This window comes from Ruditapes philippinarum, unplaced genomic scaffold (genome assembly GCF_026571515.1).
Source record: "Ruditapes philippinarum isolate M1 unplaced genomic scaffold, ASM2657151v2 ctg670_1_1_1_1, whole genome shotgun sequence".
NCBI lineage: Eukaryota > Metazoa > Mollusca > Bivalvia > Venerida > Veneridae > Ruditapes > Ruditapes philippinarum.
The window spans coordinates 143,679-166,172 of record NW_026851756.1 but is presented as its reverse complement, the minus strand read 5'-3'; the positions used below and the strand labels follow the sequence as shown (position 1 = coordinate 166,172).

General features: G+C 30.7%; 3 protein-coding genes across 4 annotated transcripts in view; all 3 read left to right on the top strand.

Moving 5' to 3' along the window:
* Positions 1-22,494, top strand: part of LOC132738903 (location of vulva defective 1-like) — a 176,048-nt gene that overhangs the window by 71,339 nt on the left and 82,215 nt on the right. The window lies entirely within an intron of this gene.
* Positions 1-22,494, top strand: part of LOC132738934 (uncharacterized) — an 80,799-nt gene that overhangs the window by 29,251 nt on the left and 29,054 nt on the right. The window lies entirely within an intron of this gene.
* LOC132738878 (uncharacterized) lies at positions 13,224-17,841 on the top strand. Its single transcript, XM_060726491.1, has 4 exons — positions 13,224-13,322; positions 14,030-14,123; positions 16,455-16,530; positions 17,647-17,841. Exons 1-4 carry the CDS (start codon positions 13,224-13,226, stop codon positions 17,732-17,734), a joined length of 357 nt encoding a protein of 118 aa, XP_060582474.1. The 3' UTR covers positions 17,735-17,841.

Here is a 22,494-nt window from a genome sequence, read left to right as displayed (position 1 = left end):
ATGCATATATCTTGTCATAACTGTTTGTCCTAAATGTTTGATAGAAGAATAGCATGAAGCTTGTAAGACCTTTTATTTTATATCACATTTTCTATGCCTATGTTTGTCCAACCTTTAAGTAACACTTAAGTTTGGAACGTTGTTTTTTGTTTGTTTGTCAAACTTTATGACAACAGTCAGTCCTTACAATGTTTTGGTATTTTCCAGGAAAGAGTAAATTCAAAATAAATTTCCTGGAAATTCACCCTTTCTAATTATTTTAATACACAAAAGGATAATTCAAGATACAATGAAAGGAATTATAAGACGATAATTATTTAATATTGCCAACCATGTAAGGTACAATATTGAAAGTTGCACTGATAGAAACATTCGTTGAATCAAAACGTCATTCAGATAAATATTCTGGGAGATGACCCGGCAGCAATAAAATGAAAAATCTAGCAGGATTTAAATTCGTCTGATTATGATGAAACAAGTAATTAATTTAACTTTATTTATTTATTTATTTTTTATGAATGTATGAATAGGCTAAGTCTAGCTGTGTTAGGTGATCTATAAACTTTTTCCTTTTTCAATGAAATGCACAGATGTTTACAAATTCAAAATTACATTTACCCGAAGTAAATGTAAAAATAGAAATACACATTAAAGGAAAGGAAGAATATAGGTATAAGCAAAAATCGCTCAACCAACCAACTATTTAAACCTTCAAACTTAAAACTCGAGTCAATTTGTTTTTCGCATAGGACACAATTTATGTTAGGTATTAAGTTATATTATATGTTGAAACAAGGATATCAATGATGAGTTTATTCTTGATCTTCCTTCTCATGTGTTGTATAGATGGTAAGTAAACTCATATAATTTATATCATGGCGAATGGGTAATTTATAAAGCTAATCGATTCAAAACTTCACTGTTTAATGTTAACTATGAACTATCCCACGAACTATTTTGGGAAATCTTTTTACATCATTGCATCATACTGACTAGTTTACTCATAATACTAAAAATTGAAATTGTAGTTAAGTAACTGATAATGAATATGGTAATACTAACTATGTAAGAAGGAACTATTATTACACTACGATATGTATTTCAGATTCAAACAGTCAATCACGACATTGTGGCGATCAATATAAACCAGGTACGTTCGCCATAAATACACCTTAGTTTATATAATTATACAGATATTACTTAAGTTTGAATCTCAATGAACATCAATAAATGTATATCTCTTGAATGTCGTAGTGTATCGAGTTTGTCTCAGGTTTTGTAAGCAGTACATTATCAAAAGACGCATACATATATGTTAAGATAGATAGGACTCGATATGGAGATAAGTCACCCGTTTACACTTGCTTTAGAATACTTACGGCATGTACATCCTTGTAATGCGTCATTTACGACAGTTGTAAAACAACATAGTTACTTATTTATAATTAGCATAATGTGTATATTTTTATGAAATGCCCGTCAAAAATATATAAATGAAAAGCCAATTTTGTATATCGACAAATATTAGGCAAGTTCAGTTAGAATTTCATAGATTTCAATAAAGTTCTGTGATTAAAATATTTTACTTAAGGATGAGCAGAGTATGTCTTTAATTAGAGTGGGAGGGGACAATGATCTATATCGATTGGACATTCACCTACATCATTAACAAAATTATCGCTCTGCTATCAATAGCTGATTTGAATAAAAGAATTAATAAACTAAGAATTGGAATCTGCGTTCCCTATTACATGTCAAGTAAAGTTGATTTTCTCTTAAAAACTGCCAGTTTTATTTAAATGATACATAATATAAATATTCATATTATATTGTGACATCCTATAGCGTATAAAAATTTAAACATATCCTCTTTGTACGAAGTCAAAACATGTATTTTTTATATTAACAAAAGGATTTTGTAGTATTTATGTTTTTTACAGAGCAAAGAATGTTAGCGTAAAATTTTATGCACTTGGTCGTCCGCCAGTCCCTTATCATGTTTGTGTCTTCACGGAATTTTTAAAACGATGGAAGGAAATCAAAACTTCTTCCCATAATACGGCAATATTCAAAGTACACAATTTAAATTTTGTTTCCGCTCTATATTTGTTAAACATTTTGCAAAAAAATTTAATCATAATGAGACAATGTCATTGAAAGGAATTTTTAAGTATATATCAAAGTGAGAATACTATGTTATCACTGTTATGTAAGTTATATAAAGGAATAATATTCTGTCAGTAACCAGATTACAATTCCATAGTATTTATAGCTATCTTTCAAATATCACAGTCCTTAGGCAGCAGATCAGGCTTAACACAGAGAAAGTTTTTTGTTGTTGTTTATGATATTATAATTGGTGTTAAATGTTTGTTTCCTTTCCTGAAAAAAAACGAGAGTGAACTTTTGCAAAAACGAATTAAATAAATAAGAATGCATAATTAATACACTACTAATATTTCTATTAGAAATACGTTTACTGCTGGATAAATTTACATTCAAAAGTATGATAACATATCGGTTGTAATATTTCTTAAACGTTTCTTGTTTTGTTACGTCTAGTTGTAGAAATATGCAGCAACGACAACTTGACGTCACAAAAACTTGCTTACATAACTACAACTAGAGTTCCAAAATTTCAACATTCACTTTGTGAGTGTTCGATGACTACAAAGACTTCAGAGGTCGATATTTCATTCTCTTTTGTTGATGATATGGTTCCTCAAAGCTTAAGCTTTGGAGTCAACGATAATGAAATAAAGTTAGAAGAGCAACATACATTGACAACAGGAGATCGAAGTCTAACGCTTTCTGTCCTTACTCATGATAATTACACATATGAAGGTGCTTGCTTGATGGTTTCGTCAGGTATGATGATAGAGTCAGATTTACTTCTGCATATTATTAAGTATATGTCAGTTGTGTGTAATAGGTGCTAGATGTCTGATTTTCTAATTATATTGAAAACGCATGAATAAAAAGTAACCACACTCTGTTATGAGATCATGTGTTGCAAAGTAAGACAACAAGAACATTCACTCAACATTGAATATAATGACGTAAATCAAGTCGTTCTAAATCAATCAATCAATCAATCAATCATTCAATCAATCAATCAATCAATCATAAATCATATCTGCGGAGCATCGTTATATGTTGCGAATCGTTTTATCGTTATTCGATTATAACAAATTGTTATGAGGCGAATCATTACATTACCATTTAAAAATGTTGGTTCGTTTTAGAACACCTTTTAAAAATAAAAATCATATTCGTGTCATGAAAATCATATCTATTTGTTATGTTCACTTTTTATTTCTTTGCATTTTACCCTCGCCAGCATACTTCCGATTCTCAGCTTTGATTTTTTTTTAACTTTTGAAAATAGAAAACATACCTGTTTTATGAGAATCACTTAGAATGGTGTGTTCTGTACACATTTTCATTTCCTCATTTTGATGTTTGCAGTATAAATTTGATTCTCAACTATTTTATATATTTTTTTAGTATCATTGTTCGTAACTATGTCATCTTCCTTTTCAATAACAAAAGGTATAAGGCAATGTGTTTATTTTTCTTACACAATGCCAATGTAATTAAAACTTTTTTTAGATACTACTTTCAACATTGTATGCGATGGTATGTCGTTTAAGTTATCAACGTCTCTAGCAACGTCATCGGCTTACCCTCATTCAAGTGTTGTTACAGACAAGTATGTCGGAAAAACACCTGACAAAGACGACCGTAACATTATTAGTAAGTATTCAATGATAAGAGTAATTATCAACGGAGAAAACTAGCATACAAAGTGTCGTGTTAATATCCTTATACCTATTTCATTAGTGCAGGAAATACCGTAAACAACATTATTGCTTCAAGTTTTCAAGATTTTATTGTTCACTCAATACACAATTCAATGGAATATGAGGTTAAAATAAATTACAATCAATTGACAAGGTAAAATGTATATAACTCACATACGCTATTTTACAATATTCTTTCTACATGGACAGGAGACAGTTAAACATTCACTCAAAATGAAACGAATATCCCAAAAACAATAATAAAAAATTAACACCGTGTTTAAGTCTATATTTATGTGATTATTTATCACAAATATATAAACATTTTTAAATACCACATAATTAAAAGGGTCAGCGTTCATTGTTTAAAAGATTTCCGTAGTAAGCTTTTTGTTATTTGTTATAGTTAGGTTTACAAAAATGACATCATCCTTATTTTAATTTCAATTGATAATGGTTTGGTACGAGCTTCACCATATTTTTTTTATGCCTAAATATGCTTTAAAACCTTAAGTTGCACTCATGTCTAAACTGTCAAATCCCCAAATTTCACAGCCATGCTAAAAGAAAAATTATTACTTGCTTCTTAGTTTGGAAATTTCTTGCTTTGTATTACAAAAATGAGCCAGACACCTGTATATTTGTATTCCTTTACAATGCCTAAACTTTCATGTTGGAATGTAAATGTATAGTAGCGCTGTCTTACCCTTGATGAAAAACTCAAGAACTTTGTTTTAGAAGAATCTAATTTAAGTTTCAAAGCATCATTGTATAGACCTTTTTACGACGCGGTCCGTTGCTATGAAAAATTGACCGGAAGTAGTATTTTCTCGCGCATGCGCAATCTGCGTAAGGCAAAAAAGCGTTTCCCTACATAGAAATGTAGTTGAATTCATAGATTATTCCGAGTTAGTTTTAGGTAAAAAATAGGAAATCATATAAAATAGTTATTTTTACACAAACATGAAAGATACATTTATAGCGTTGTGACCAAAATTGCCACAAAAAGGCACTGAAAGGACGACTGTTTAAGAATTCCCATTTACTATCACGGACATGACAATGAGATTAATGTGAAAAATTGTCGAAATATATACATTATCAAATAAAGAAGTCAATTTTATTGTTGTTGAGATTGTTCTTATACAAACTAAAGAAATTTTATAACATATAAAATAGAGGTTTATTATTATTCTGAAAGTCAGAACACGTGATAATTAATGCATTTTAGTTTTCAGCTTACCTAATATTATCCTTTATCCGACTTGACTGTGATGCTAAGCAGAAACTTTTTAAGACACATAGATATATTTAAATAATGTTTCAAACTCTTGATAGGTTAAGATGGGTTATGAAATTCCACACATTTTGTCCGGTTTCTCGTAAAACATTAAAATGCACGTCACGTACACTAAATGTCACTTCACAAAATTAATAAACATTGATGGTATGAACTTAAAAAGTAACTTAAATGACGATAATTTCATAATTTAATGTGTTTAACTGTGTCATGGTTGAATGATACTAAAAAATATAGAGCTGGCAAAAAACATTTAAGCGGTCACTCGATCACGTGTCAATCCACTTTCAAAGGAATACCGATTGTGTAATATTATGTTATACATGGGTAATAAAATTGTATCTTTAACACATTGCTGTTTCAATTTAAATAACTGATGAAAAGGTCATTGTATGATACCTTGAACAGGACTTTTGGTCATTTAATTATTAGTCCCGCTAACTTTGTATATCTGTTATAAATATCAATTAACGTTTGAAGTACTTACCGCTTTAATTCATCACAAAAATTTTGTTTTCTGGTTGACATAACTTATAATCACGTCTTTTATAGTCTTTAAGTACGCTAAATGTAGTCTATCGTTATTGCGCTTTTCAATACGAAAAATGTGCATGCGCGAAATGCAACATCGGTTGCTATGGAAAAATCATATTGTACAAAGGTCTATTCAGAGTAGAAATTTAAAGGTTTGGCAGTTTTCCTGCAATTTCTGTCATTAGAACAGTTTCATCTGTGAAAGTAGCATGAAAAGTTTAGAAATATAAAGCTACATCTTCGAACTCATGTTTGTTGCAATTTATTCCGGATGCGATATTACTGATGTTGATGAAATCATTATAAGCACTGAGAAAAAAACAGGGGACATAAATATTCACCCTGTTAGTTTCCCATATTAGAATAGGAGTAATCTGTTTTTACTCTATTTACAAAAATGCATGACTTAGCATGTTTTTAGAACATTCAAGAAAGATCAATTTATATTGTTAAAAATAAGTTTTCCCCAAAGACCATATCGTCAAATAGTATCGAAGTATGTATTTATACAACACTATTGATTTTATGAAGGGGACTTTCAAATTTTATTACTAACAATGAAGTTATCACTGTATTATCTAAACGTTCATGCAAATTATCATAATATCAATGATTTGTATTTCAGTACCAGTTGTGGCGGCCTGTATCTTCGTCTGTTTGGCAGTTGTAATAAATGTCGTTATTTTTTGCAGAAGGTTAGTTTGATAATTGTTTATATGATTTTCATTTCTTATTTGTTATGTTATATACCCCCATAGATTCATATGTTGCCTGACTAACGAAATGAAATAAAAGCCAATTGGAGGCCAAATTAATCTGACTTTAAGATCATATGTACTTAATTCTGGAAACAAAGTGATCCCTCGGAAGCATTAATCACAACAAAATAACATAAGAATTGCAGACTCGGTTTGATTGAGTCTGTATATGAGGGATAATGAATAAGTGCAACATCCCTCACGCCCCCTAGCACCGGCTTGAGCGGTACTCAATTCTCAACACTTTAAAGTGCTGAGTTATTTTAAGTTATTTCTTGAATTAAAATCTGATAAATCTGATAACTACTATATTTGTATGTCATTTATTGTGATTCGGATTTCCCGAGAAAGCTATTTTAACCATGAAATCAAGCCGTCCTTCACAGATAGACATTCGACGAAGTATCAAAATATTGTTGAATTTTATTAAAATATCTGTTTTAAAGTTTGAGGTTATTTGAAACAAATTAACTAAGAATAATACACTTAATCTTAATGTGACGATTGTTTTGCCAGTTAAGCTGCCGGTTAGACAACGCCATGTTTGTTCTTGAAATCGTGAAAATTTTCCAACTCAGTATTAGTTTTCCGGCGGTTAAAATTAAAAACCGCTTTGCTTTCAAAATTGTAAAATGCTTGTCGATGATTGGCTGTTTGAAAGGTCATCTGATCTTATGCGTAGCGTTTATTAGAAGCTTATTTTAAAAGGATTGAGGTCAGATGGTCCTACAGTTGTTGTTGTCATGTTTTTTTTTTAAACAATTTTTATTTATTACGAACTTTAAAGTAAATATGGTAACATAACGTCACAAAAAGACTTTCCAATATTTCTAAAAAAAGAAAGAAAATATTCATAGCACATCAGTTTTATTAAGTCTAAATATAGATTATTATTACATTAAATATACCTGTATCAATACAACAAACTAACAATAACGTCGTGGAAACAAAATTTATTCATAAATATTAGAATGCAACATTTTAAATCTTACAATACACTCGCAGAATATAAATCATGTGATTTGCGAAAAAATGTTCCAAAAGGAACATGCGGTACAGATTGTCTTGCAGCATTAGTACATGTACCACATAAGTGGCTTAATCCAGTGTTTTACAGTAAATTTGTATTGCACAATTATTGCCGATTATAACATTGTTTGTATTGTTATTGTTTAGTAACTCTTTTTGTATTTGTTATTACATATGCACACTTGTTAATGCATTATTACAGTTATTATTATAAATGCACGTACTAGTATTATTCTGATCAAAACGTTATTTTCAATATTTCGTAGTAGTAACAATTGTACACTTATTGCTAATAATAAAGGTACATGTCATATATTTTTTGTCATGATTCACATTAAGAACGATTATTGCAATGATGGACCTGGTGTTTGGTATATTTCAGGCATCGGTCTGTTAAAGAAAAAAGAAACAATCTATCAAATGATGTCACAATGTCTGACTTAGAACCTAATACAGAACAAAGCGAGTGTCATACTAACACTTATGAAATACCTGACCAAAATGTTTATGAAGGTCTAGATAGGCAAGGCAATGTTCCATCAAGTGAAATGTACCAGCATCTGTATACAGAAAGCAGGAATCAAGATCGCGAAAGGTAAATACACAATAATTCGATAGAAATAAAAGTTCTGTAAAGTTTGAGTGTCATATATAACACACCGGTAAATATTGAAATATTTTCTTTTGAATAAAGAAAGAATAAAACATACTCGTTGCCTACAATAGATATTACATTCACTATCTACCAAGCTTGATATACAAAGTGGTATTTTTCCGTCCTTTGAATCGCGTGAATGTACTTTGACTGTGCCAAAAGGCACATTAGATTTCTCCTGTATGTTTAACCAAACAAGTTATACAAAACATACCGGAGTTACAAATGAATCAACAATGGAATAAATTTACTTCATTTCAATTTGTATTTTATTTTGATAAAATGTTATTAGCTATTTTGAAAAATCCCCCAATTGTTTATTTGTATCAATACATTTAATGGTAAACTTGAATATTGCTTTTTCTCATATGGTTAAATTAATTGTACATTTGCACCACCATTCTGTTCAATTACATTATAGGTATGTCATATTCAAAGTATATGGCAAAAAATAATGTAATGTCTTTAAAATAAGTCACGAGTGCTTATGGTGTTTAATATAATTTATTTCGACAATTCATTTTTATTTCCTTACAGCAAAACTCAAAACCTTAGTCACCGACAGTCAGACACAAACAGTCTGGAAGTAGAGCATAACAATACGCATGATAGTATTTGTGACAGCATACATCGTGAGAACTCGTCAAATGAATATGAAAGTTATAAAACTAAGGCAACTGATCATATGTACGAAACACTACAAAAAGACAAATGACAAATATTTAGAACGGCGTTACCTAAGATTTATGACGGTTGGGGGTTGTTTTTCATATCTTTAAACTAGACATTGTTTGTGACTTAAATGAACGCTAGAACTTGTGAAACTGTAGGGCCAATATACATATGTGTTAGCTAAATGTGTTGAAAAGGATGTAATCGAGAGTTTTGTAAGAAGTATTCAGCAACACCTTAAACTTACATTAAATAAATTTCATAAAAAAGAAATAGCGACATTTCATTAATAAATTGGGTTTCATATCGACTCCAGATCTTATTTTGGTGTCCAGACAACCAAAATGAGTTTAATGAGCATACAAATGTGCAACCTCATTGTGGCGAATTCGTAAGCTACAATTTCTGTTTGCATGAGAAACTCCGCGTACATCAATATTAAATCAACAAACATGACAATAAGTAGCAGTCCTAATTTAACGGTATATTTCCGCATTGTAACGGATATTTTCATACAAATTTAATCTTTTTTATGAGATGACTATACTATGACAATAAGAAAAAATCATTTTAAGCTGGTTTTGATAGATTATAATGTCTAATAATGATATAAGGTAATTTGTTCCAGACCAATGCTATAAGAAAATTGAACCATTTGAAAAATAAGTGTGAGGTATAGTTTTCAGTACAAATTCCTTATGAGCGATTAAGCGTAAATTATGTAATTCATTGTGTGAGAAAGTTACAATTTTACTACATATAGGGCGATAGTTATGAGATTTTACACCATTATTGTAGAATGGTATTACACCCATAAATTGAGTTACATTTAATTTTGGTGAACGTATCGGTCGGTTAAGTTTTATTTCTATTGTGACAGAACAAATCTTGCCATTCCATAAAAATATAATGTGCACATTTTATTTAGATAATTAGCATATTTATGTAGAGCTATTGAGTTGTTTTAGGGTATTTCATTATTGTATTGTAGACTACTTTGACAGTGTTATTTAATTCACAGTTTTTGCACAAGTTGTAACATTTGAAAGGATTCGATTGTTATATCTAAGATTTATAACAGTTCTTCCATATATCATTTTGTTCTTTGTGTCAAGCTATCATCCCTAACTGCTGAGAAGATACAGAATTAGTAACAGTTTTGTGAGTTTCCAATCAGCGGATGACTGGGAATGTATCATTTCAATGATAAAGTTAAGAAACGTTCATATAATCTACAAGAGGAACTGACTATGATCATCTTATCTCTTCTACTTTAAGTACGCGATTTATTAAAAAAAAAAAAAAAAAGAATGAAAACGAAAGCGGCTAATTTTAAATTTGTAAATATTTTTGATGTTCTAGGTCATGTTCAAATTAATTCATGCTGAGTTTTTGAATAATTGATGTACATGCATTATTAAGTTTGAATTGAATTTTTTGTAGTATGTTAAATTGCGTATTGATAGCTCGAATTAATTTATATTTTACCTTCATTTAGCAATAATTTTACTATATATTTAGATATTGTAAATATCATACTGCTAAATCTAGATTTATGTTTTTTGTTGTACATAAAGTAATGATATGTTATGTTATATTTAGCTTAAGAGATGTTCTACACAATGTATATGTTTTATGATTCAAGTCTGTCCTTTTAATAAAATCAGAAGAATATTCAAGGTTATTTAATTTTTTAATTTCCGAGTAAACTATCCCTGTTAGAGATTGTTCTGATTCTTCTGCTGTTTCAGAATTTAACTTGCTCTGACATCAGTTGACTGAACTTCTTTTTTACACTGCTAGGATATTTCTTTTCTCCCTATCTATTGAAAAATTAAAAATTTAAATAAAACAACAATTTATAGAATATAAAGATAAAAATGAGTCTAGATTTAATAGATGGCCCCCTTTCACCTATTCATTTACTTTTCTCCACAATCATAAGGTTGAATTCATTCCAATCGTTTTTCAATACTTCACAAAAATCGCTAACTGAAAGATATGTTTAAATTTTCTCTTTTTTTACTTTCCTCGCCGTCACCCTTGAATTGTGACAAGTCATGTCACACACGGCTCATACTGAATCTTTATTATGTTTCTACATGCTAAAATACATACCATATACAGTTTGCTTATATTTTCCGGGATTTATATCGATTTTGTGTGCATTGTTGTAGTAAAATGCAAGTTTGAATTAAAAAAATAAATAAACGCACATAATAAAGTATAATGCACGAAAAATGAATGAATATCTATTTTCTATTCTAACATGCTAAAATTAAAAAGAGAATTGATAAAAAATATGTTGAACTATATAAAACGTAGAAGTAATTTTCTTGGCCTCATTTGGGTTATCTATGTCATATACGACGTCATATGACGTGTAAGCATTCCTTTTAATGCTGTGCAAATATCTTGTCATAATTCACTTGTTCACATATCTGTTTGATAGAAGAATAACATGAGGCTTGTAAGAATTTATATTTTATATCACATTTTTCTATAAATGATTTGGACTATGTTCGTCCAAATCTAGTCACACTTTGGTTTGGAACGTTGTTTTTGTTTGTCAAACTGTATGTCAAGCTTTCTTCTGATACGTTATCAATACCTTCGACAACAGGATATAAAATTTCTGACATCGGTTAGCTGTAAGCCATGTTCAGTCCTTACAATGTTTTGGTTTTTTCTCCGTGATGCAACCCAATGGAAGAGCATTTAAAGTAAATTTCTTGAAATTCACCCTTTCTAATTATTTTTAATACACAAAAGGCTAATTCAAAATACAATGAAAGAAAATATAAGATGAAAATTTATTTCATATTGCCAACCATGTAATAGGAACACTTGTTGAATCAAAACGTCATTCAGATAAATATTCTGAAAAAGGGAGAGGACTCGGCAGCAATAAAATGAAAAATCTAGCTGGATTAAAATTCGTCTGTTTATGATGAAACAAGTAATTGATTTAATTTCATTTATTTATTTATTTATCAACTTTTATGAATTGATGAATAGGCTAAGTCTAGCTGTGTAAGGTGATATATAAACTTTAACGTGTTTCCTTTTCCACTGAAATGCACAGATGTTTACAATTTCAATATTGCATTTACCCGAAGTAAATGTAAAAATAAAAATACACATTAAATGAAAAGGTAGAATATAGGTATAAACAAAAATTGCTCAACCAACCAACTATTTAAACCTTCATCTTAAAAGTCGAGTCAATTTGTTTTTCGTGTTGGAAACAATATAAGTTAGGTATTTTGAAATGGTTAATTAGTTGTATAAGCAAAAAAAGTTATATTATTTGTTGAAACAAGGATATCGATGATGATTTTATTCTTTTTCTTCCTTCTCATATGTTGTAAACATGGTAAGTAAATTCCTGTTATTTATGGCATAGGTAAATTAAACGATAGAAATGGGTAATTTATAAAGTTAATCGATTCAAAACTTCACTGTGTAATGTTTACTACAAAATATCCCATGGACTTTTTTGGGATTTCTTTTTTGTATTTCTACATCATTGCATCATAATGCCTAATTATATAAGTAAAAAAAAAGAAACTGTAATTAAGTAATTAAAAGCAAGAATATGGTAATACTTAATATGTAAAAAGCTAATAGTCGTATGTAATAAGGAACTTTTATAGTACAACGTATTTGTATACAGTGAAATGAATTACGGTGAATCACGACTTTGTAGCGATGAATATAAACCAGGTAGGCTCGTCATAAATACCCTTTTATATCAGAAAAAAGGATATATACATGTTTATACATACGATGATACCTACTATAATGTCCGCTCAATATATTTTGAACTTTTGGTAAAACAGTTAATCATTATGAGATCATATGCGCTTCCTTGAAATCTTTATGAGACAAAGCCAATCAAAGTATTTTAAGTTTATCGAAGTGAGAATATAATGTCCTATGTCATCACTATGTCAGTACTCAGATTACAATTTTACCAAATACCAACAGTCCTAAGGCCAGCAGATCAGGCCGAACACTTTTAAAGTTTTGTTTGTTTGTTGTTGTTTAAGATATTATTATGTTTTTAAATATGCATATAATTGCAGTGTGAGACGATAAGTTTTCTTCCTCTCCTTACAGAAAAGGCCAAGCGTGAACTATTTCAAAAATAAAATTTAATAATTATGCAAAATAAAAACACCATTGATATTCTATTAGAAATATGTTAACTGCTTTTTAAAAGTATAATATAGATTATAATATTTTAAGCGTTTCTTGTTTTGTTACATCTAGTTGTAGAAATATGTAAAGTCAACACCTTGACGGCACAAAAACTTTCCTACATAACAACAACAGGAGTTCAAATATTTCAACAGACACTTTGTGTGTGTTCGATGACTTCAAACACTTCAGAGGTCGATATTTCATTCTCTTTTGTTGATGGCATGGTTCCTCAAAGCTTAAGCTTTAGAGTCAACAATAATGAAATGATGTCGAGAGAGCAACATACATTCACATCAGAGGATCGAAGTCTAACGCTTTCTGTCCTTACTCATGATGATTACAAACGTGAAGGTGTTTGCTTGATGGTTTCCTCAGGTATGAAAATAAAGTCAGGTAACTTCTACATATCATTTCAACTTTTTTAGTTGTGTGTTATTATTTCTAGGTGTCTGGTTTATGAATGGTTTTCTAATTACATTGAAATCACATGAATAAAAATTTAAAAAAAGTCTTAACCATGCTCTGTGATGAGATCATGTTTTTTCTGGTCCTTCGGGATCACTGATGCCAACACTATAAAGTGTTGAGAATTGAGTACCGCTCAAGCCGGTGCTAGGGGGCGTGAGGGATGTTGCACTTATTCATTATCCCTCATGTACAGACTCAATCAAACCGGGTCTGCAATTCTTATGTTATTTTGTTGTGATTAATGCTTCCGAGGGATCATTTTGTTTCCAGAATTTTGTAAAGTATTGCAGCAACAACATATTCACTTAACATTGTATATAATACAAATTCTAGTGTGTTTTTTGTCTCGCATAAGTAGATACCAGATATGAAACTGAAATTAAAATGAAATTAAGTCTTTCCAAATCAACCAATAAATCAATCAATCGAAAATCATATATGTGTTCCTTTCTATGCCATGTTCTTGTTCGTCAACAAGAGTTATTAGGAATGTGTTTTTACCCAGTAGTTAGTGTTTATACACAATGCCAATGATAATTAAATTTTATTTTAGACACTACTTTCAACGTTGTATGCGATGGTACGTCGGTGAAAGTTTTAAAAGTCTATAGCAACGTCATCGCCATACCCTCATTCAACGGTTGTTACTGACAAATATGCAGGAAAAACAGCTGACACAGACGACCATCACGTTATTAGTATGTATTATGTATTCAATGATAGGAGTAATAATAAGTTTTGAAAACTAGAATTCAAAGTGTCAGGTTTTTTTTGCTTTTTTGTCATAATGGTACAGAAAATCCTGTAAACAACAGTTCTGCATCAAAATTCAAGATTCAAGGGCTATAATAGGATGAAAAAGTGAGGGGGGGGGTACCCTTTCGAAAAAGATATGAGAGGGGGATTGACAAAATACCTACCGTCAACGACATCCAACAAGACAGACCTCACAAAACATGCAAACATCCAAAACAAGTAACAATACAGACATTAAACACGTGAAGGAACACAGAGGGGTACCGCCTTTGAACGGTCCGTGGTAGTTAAACTACTGGAGAGTTTAAACCGGTTATAGGCGCACCAAACCTCACTCTTAGCCCCAATATGTTCCTGAATGACACAAAAATGTATATAAAATTAATCTCCGCCAAGTGAAATTCTAACAATGGTCATGGTTACATCGGACGAAATAAATAAAACACGTAAAAAAGTGTGTAAATATGTAGAAAAAGGTACAGCCTTATGACCTTACTCGATATCTTAAAGGCAGAGCAACAAGAAAATCACCTACAAGGGCCCGACGAAGCAAGGCAGAAGACGAACATTAAGACAATTCAGTCCAAAAGGGCTTTAAGAACTGTCAATCATTGAGTGTCCCACTTGGTCCGTCAGATGTAATCAAAAGAGGAAAGCGTAGCGTCCAACTGTAAAAAAAAAAGGTTGAACACCAATCATGCACAATACATGTAAATATGAGGTAAATAACAAATTACAAACAATTGACAAGGTCAATATTATATAACTCACATACGGCATCCTACAATATATTTTCTACATAGACAGGAGGCAGTATACCATTCACTCAAAATGAAACGAGTTATTCCAAAAACAATAATCAAAATTCAACTAAATATTTAAGTCAATACAATCGGATCATATTTAACAAAATGCAAACATTTTTACATACCACATAATTAGAAGGGTCAATATTCATTTTTTAATGATTTCCGTCGTAAGCTTTTTGTAATTTGTTACAATTAAGTTTGACAAAAATGACATCATCCTTACTTTAATTTCAATAAAAAACGGTTTGGTACCTTCGTCGCCATATATAAATATATTAGAGGTATTTCTCTTTAGACATAAAATATACTTTAAAAACTTAAATTGCCGTCATGTCTAAATTGTCAAATCCCCAGATTTTACAGCCATGCTAAAGTAAAGAATACTTCTTGCTTTGTAGTTTGTTTGGCAATGTCTTGCGTTGTATTACAAAAATGAGCCAGACACCTGAATATTTGTATTCATTTACTATTTCTAAAGTTTTATTTTTGAATGTTTAAGTATAGTAGCGTTGCCTTACCGTTGCAAAAATTAAGAACTTTGTTTAAGAAGAATTAATTAAGGTTTCCAAGCATCACAGTAATCAGCGTAGATGAAAGCAATTTTTTACTGTCGTCTGTCGTCTGCGTAAAGTAGTATGAAAAATTTACACAATACATAGCTACAGTTTCGAACTGATGTTTGTTGCATTTTACCCCTTTTGCGTTATTACTGATGTTGATGAAATCTTTAAGACCATTTAAGCATCAAGAAAAACACAGGGGAGTTAAATATTTACCCTGTCTGACGCCTACATTAGAAGGGAAGTAATCTGTTTTACTCTTATTACAAATATGCATGACTTAGCGTTTTAATACATGTATTTCGAGAAAGATCAGAGATGTTGCACTTATTCATTATCCCTCATGTACATACTCAATCAAACCGAGTCTGCAATTCTCTTGTGATTTTGTTGTGATTAATGCTCCCGAGGGATCACTTTATTTTTCCAGACTTTTATACTTCACAATAGCAGGTGTCAAGTGCTGTGTTGCAGCTGTAAAAAGTTGCCCCGTACTTCACTTCATAGTTGTTATATTTTTCTGGTCCTTCGGGATCACTGATGCCAGCACTATTAAGTATTGAGAATTGAGTACCACTCAAGCCGGTACTAGGGGTCGTGAGGGATGTTGCACTTATTCATTATCCCTCATGTACAGACTCAATCAAACCGAGTCTGCAATTCTCTTGTGATTTTGTTGTGTTTAATGCTCCCGAGGGATCACTTTGTTTCCAGATTTTTTTACTTTGTTAAGAATATGATCTCCCCAAACACCTTATCTCCAAATAGTATCGAAGTATGTATTTATACAACAAAATTGATTTTATGAAGGAAACTTTCAAATTTGTTACCAACAATGAAGTTACCAGTGTATTATCTAAATGTACATGCACAATTATCATAAAAGCAATGTTTTGTATTTCAGTTCCAGTTGTGGCGTCCTCTATTGCAACTTTCGTCTGCTTGGCAGTTGTAATTTTTATCGTAATAATTTGTAGAAGGTTAGTTCGATAATTGTTAATATAATTTTCATTTTTTATTTGTTACATTATATACCCACATAGATAAATGTGTTGCCTGACTAACGAAATAAAATCAAAGCTAATTTGAGGTCAGATCAATCAGATTTAAAGTTTAGATCTACTTAAGTTATTATTTGCATGTAGATCTGAAAACCATTGTATTTGTTTCTCATTTATTGTGAATCGGGTTTCCCGAGAAAGCTAATTCTAGCTATGCAATCAAGTTGTCCTTTACAGATATACTTTCGACGAAGTATCACAATTTGGTTGTCCTCGGAAGTAATTTTTGTTGTTTTTTTTATAAAAAATGTTTTAAAGTTTGTGGTAATTTGAAACAAATCATAAAAATAATACAATGTATTTTTAATGGAAAGATTTTTTTGTCAGTTATCCTGCCGGCTATATGGACAACGCTATGTTTTTTCTTGAAATCATGAACATTATCTACTTAGTATTTAGTTTTCAAGCGTTAAAATTACAAGCCGCTTCGTTTTCAAAATTGTGAAAGCTCACCGATGATTGGCTGTTTGAGAGGTCATCTGATCCTAATGCGTAGCCTTAATAAGAAGCTGGTTTTAAAACGGTTAAGGTCGGATGGTCCTGCAGTTGTTGTTATCATGTCTTTTTTTAACAATTTTGATTTGTGACAATTTTTACAGTAAATATTGTAACTTTACGTCACGTAAAAGTATTTCCAATATCTAAAAAAAAAAACAATATCCATAACAAATCAATTTTATTGAGTCAAAATATAGATTTTTATTACTTTAAATATACCTGTGTATCAATATAACAAACAAACTATAACGACGTGGAAAGAAAATTTATTCATAAATATTAGAATGCAACATTTTAAATCTTACAAGACACTCCCAGAATATAAATCATGTTCCAAAAGGACATGCGTACCGCATTAGTGGCTTAATCCAGTGTTTTACAGTACTTTTGTCTTGCTGTTATTTTCAATATTGCGTAGTAGCAACAATTGTACACGTATTGCTAATAATAAAGTTACATGTCATGTTAATATTTTTATCATGATTCACATTTAGAACGATTGTTGTAATGATGGACCTGGTGTTTGATATGTTTCAGGCATCGGTCTGTTAAAGAAAAAAGAAACAATCAATCAAATGAAGTCACAATGTCTGACTTAGAAACTAACATAGAACAAAGCGAGTAAGATACTAACACTTACGAAATACCTGACCAAAAATTTTATGAAGGTCTAGATAGGCAAGACAATACTCCATCGGGTGAAATGTACCAGCATCTGTATACAGAAACCAAGTATTGATATTGCGAAAGGTAAATACACAATAATTCTGTAGCAATAAAGTATTTGTTAATGTCCAGTGTCATATTTAGCAAATCAGTAAATATTGATATAATTTCTTTTGAGTAACGAACAAATAAAACATAATCGTTGCATACAATGCAGATTACTTTCACTATCTACCAAACTAGATATATAAAGTGGTATATTTTCCGTCCTTTGAGTCGCTTGAATGTGCTTCGAGTTTGCCAAAAGGCACATAAGGTTTTCTTCTGTAAATTTAGCCGGAAAATTAATACATAACATAATACCAATGACAGCGGAGTAAAATAATGAATCCAGAATAGAATAACTTTACTTCCTTTTACTGTGTATTTCATTTTGATTTTAGCAGCAGCTGCTGTTTTGAAAAATCCATCAACGATTTTTATATATAACAACATCATTAAGTGGTATATTCAAATATTGCGTTTAAAGTGAAGTATATGTTTCTGTCATATTCAAGTCTATCGCAAAAATAACGTATTGTCTTTAAAACAAATGCACGAGTACTTATGGTGTATATTATAAGTTATTTCGATAATAAATCGAATGTTATTAAAATTTTTTTATCTAATTTAGTGCAAGATCGAAATAAATTTCACATCGTCAACACCAAAAGTTCAAATTTCACTCGTGGCTGCGCCATTCATGAAATATATTTTGGCGCTCACTCGGTGAAATACATTTCGATCTAACACTGAAGTAAACAAATATCCTCTATATATTTACAGCCAATATCAAAACCTTAGTCACCGGCAGTCGGACACAAACAGTTTGGGAAAAGAGCGTAAACATACGTCTGAAAATGATAGTTCATGTATTGGTGACGGCATGCACCGTAAGAACTCGTCAAATGAAAGTTAAAAAACTAACGCAACTGATCAGATGTATGACGCACTTTAAAAAAATGACACCTTTCTTTAACGACGTTGCCTAGTGATTAAGGAACACGACATTGTCTTTTCATGTGGCGATAAAGGCATTAGCTCTCTTTAAACTAAGAATTGGAATTACACGTGACTTGAATGATAGTACTCGTGAAACATGGAGCTTAAATAAATTTGTTTTAGAGTTTGTCTTTTGATATAGGCATAAGGCATAAGTTCTCTTTAAAATAGAAATTTGAATCAGTAGACTTAAATGAATGCTAGAACATGCGAAACAAAAGCGCAAAGATAGATATATTTAAAATAAATGTGTTAAAAAAGCGTAAGCCAAGTTTCGTTGGAAGTTTGCAGCAACACCTTAAATAATACAATAGATTCCATGCAAAACTTATGGCATCATAGTAAATTATTGTAACGAAGTTGGATTTATAACAATAATATCATTATTTAGGGAATGTAACATACTGTGCACACAAAAGGAACATGTAGACTTATTTACCTTACGGCCTTATGATTTAACAATAACAAAGAAAAAGAAAAACATTTAATAACAAAGGAAAGTTCTTATAGGTATATACAAAATTTGAAATCGTTTTTGTTTTTCTTCTTTTTTTCGAACAAACAAAATTTCTATGTATATTTTAATGTAAAGCTCAGAATATCAATTCATTCAATCGTTTTTTTTCACTGCTAAAACGGAAGTTTTTTCTTCTTCTTCTTATTTTCTACATAATTTATGTAAAATTATTTTTTAAACAAAATAACAATTTATAGAATAAATGATATAAAGTAGATTAATTTGTTCGGAGGGCCTATTCTCTTACTATATATAAGGAGACATTTTTCATTACTCTTACCTTTTAAGTCATCAGTGATCTTTTAGAAATCAATATATTTGGAGTATTATTCAACTTGGATTTAAAGTGATTTATTGGAGCTTGGATTATTTTAAAATAGTTAAAATTATCCTTGTGGATTTTATTGTGGGAATTTATTCTTAAGTGTTCTTGGATTTAACTTGGATTTAACTGTGCTATTCAAAAAGGGATCATTCCAGGATCAGACTAGACATTTGAATTTTACATTTATATTTGGACTTCAGGTATTTGTACACATAATTTGTTGTTTTAATTTTCTTTAATAATTTTTCTGTAATAAATTTGTTATTGTTACAAGTTTGTTGCTGGCTTTACTTTCTCGTTACGCCTGGCTCGTAACAATATGATACATTACTATGTCTGTATTCCTATAAAAATTTTAAGTGATCAACATTTAGTTATCATTTCAAGTGCATCACAAGCTTATAACACTAATTATTTGCCTATTTATAATTACCTGCATTTACAAAAATACTGGACAGCTATATATTCAGTATTGTTAAATTTTTCTAATCCTTCAAGCACTTACAAGTGTACTCACATACTCATCGGTCTAATGTTCCTCTATCGCGCATTTTCGTATTCAGTAAGTTGCAAAGGTATCGTATTACAAGTGTTGAAAATTGAGTATCGCAAAGCCGGTACTAGGGGGCTTGAGGGATGAACTTTTACATTATCTCTCATGTACAGACTCAATCAAATCGAGTCTGCAATTTTCATGTATTTTGGTGTGGTTAATGCTTTTGAGGGATCTTCTATTTTTTAGATTTTTATATGTAAATAACTATTGAATTGCTTGCATTCAGTATACATTGTATATGCTTACATTTCATGGTATAAAAGTGTGTTGCCTAGTAGAACTGAAATACGAAAACGTATTTAACTGTCTTTTACTGCCATACTGTTTTGATATGTGGTTGATTTATGTCAAGCTGACAATGAAAAAATTTACAAATGCGAAAACATAAAGTTAAACTTTGTTGCATATTCGTTCTCCCGCATTCCTACAACAAAATGGTAGTTTTATTTCGGATACAAAATTTTGTGTTTTTAAGAGTTAACTTGATTGCATGGGCAAACAACGATCAGTTTATATGTAATGCTAGCACTTACGAAATAATAATTATGCCGTTTGATAATACGCTTATTTTTCTAATTGACTTTATATTGAAAATGGTGTGTCTGTGTTTGTGATAATTTTTATATAGATTTTGATGTGATAATCACCGTTATTGACTGTATAATTATAGTGATGTGTTTGTCTTTGTAAGCACCTTTGTTGAACCACAGATGTTCCGTCTTTGTAAACAACATCTGACAGCCGAGGGGTAAAGTGCCAGTTCAAGGGTTTGCCATTACCTCGATCACCCCGACAGTCGTCTCTTATCCATTTTAATATACCGAAAGATCTACAACTACAATATTTACAAAGTACAAGGAAATATATGGAATATACATCATCTCGTTTACTAATTTTGCTCAAAGAAATAAACTTAACAAAAACAGTTCAAGAATGATTAAATACGGACGTATGTAGGTGTTACATCCAAAAAGATACATTATGTAGTTATGCAAGAGTTATGTACCCTAGTGTGATATAGAAATATTCCTCGGGGAATATATCCTATGAGGGTGATATTTAATCAGAACGAGTTTTACATTGAAGGATTTAAAGGCCTTTCTCAAATTATATGCATACTTTACATTCTACCACCGGAGAGAGGCTTACAGGACATGAATGTAAACAAAAGAGTCTGACCACACGCGTGTTAAACTTACTTGGAAAATCTCATTTTCCTTGTTGTATTCCACTACGTTATTCCAATTCTAGATTTGATTATATACAGTTATTTTTTTTATAAAATACCTAAGGATATGAGTTTAATAAAGGAATGGATTGTGAAAATAAGATGGGATGAATGAGAACATTTCAATGTAAAATTCCATTGTTCTTTTCTTTTTGCGATAAGCCGCTTTTTTATAACAACTTCTAGTGAGACAGGTCATTTTGATCGAAAACAGCCAAATTACTAACTCTGATTTGCTGCTACGCAGTACAAAATAGTGCTCAAAATGTAACAAACAATTACCAATGATTTGAAGATTTTTCATGTGCTGGGCCATTATATCATAATGTAATTTTATATTTGTTTTAATAACGCGGATGAGATTATGAGAATAAACATTTTAAAAAATATTAACATATGTTTGTATAAGTACGCCCGATGTTACTTCTTTGAATTCCATAAACAATCCAAACTCCTCGCAGCGGTTACTTCCCTTTATCAGCTCAGTCTTCGCCGAAGAGTCAAGGGGAAATCACTGCGTGGTGATTGTGAACAATCGTGTTTTCGCGGTTTCGTGTGATAAGTTCGTTCGTTCAATTATTTCTATGTAGTTTACTTTACTTTACAAATGTTTTTTACGTTTTTGTGGTGAAGAAGTGAGAATTGAGAGTTAAACAGTATCGCGTATGAATACATCTGCATACATTATTTTTTCAAGACGAAGACAGCAGTTTTCAACAAACGTGCAATTTTCAATGAATAAGGTGTGATCTTACTTTTTTCAGTTTATCAATTTCATTGTTATTATATGTTTTAGATTATGCAATGCTGTTTTAGCGGTATCTGAGTGAATTAAGCCTGAACGATCACTGCCTTGTACGAGACCTACTATCGCTTGGATTGTTTACATGAAGGATAAAAGATGTTTTGATATTGTTTACATATCAGTAAAATCATATGCATATCAGATTGCATTTTTTGTTTGATACGTGGTTAGTCTGTGGCTGGTAAATGTATTTCATGCAGGTCATTTTTTCAGTTGCTGTGGCTGGAAAATGTATTTAATGCAGCCC

Bases quoted from the DNA above. Each gene is read 5' to 3' on its own strand.
- LOC132738878 (XM_060726491.1), top strand. From the start codon at position 13,224: ATGTCGAGAGAGCAACATACATTCACATCAGAGGATCGAAGTCTAACG. The intron at 13,323-14,029 runs GTTTCCTCAGGT...AAGTTTTAAAAG, and splicing joins GTGAAGGTGTTTGCTTGATG to TCTATAGCAACGTCATCGCC. The intron at 14,124-16,454 runs GTATGTATTATG...TTTGTATTTCAG, and splicing joins AGACGACCATCACGTTATTA to TTCCAGTTGTGGCGTCCTCT.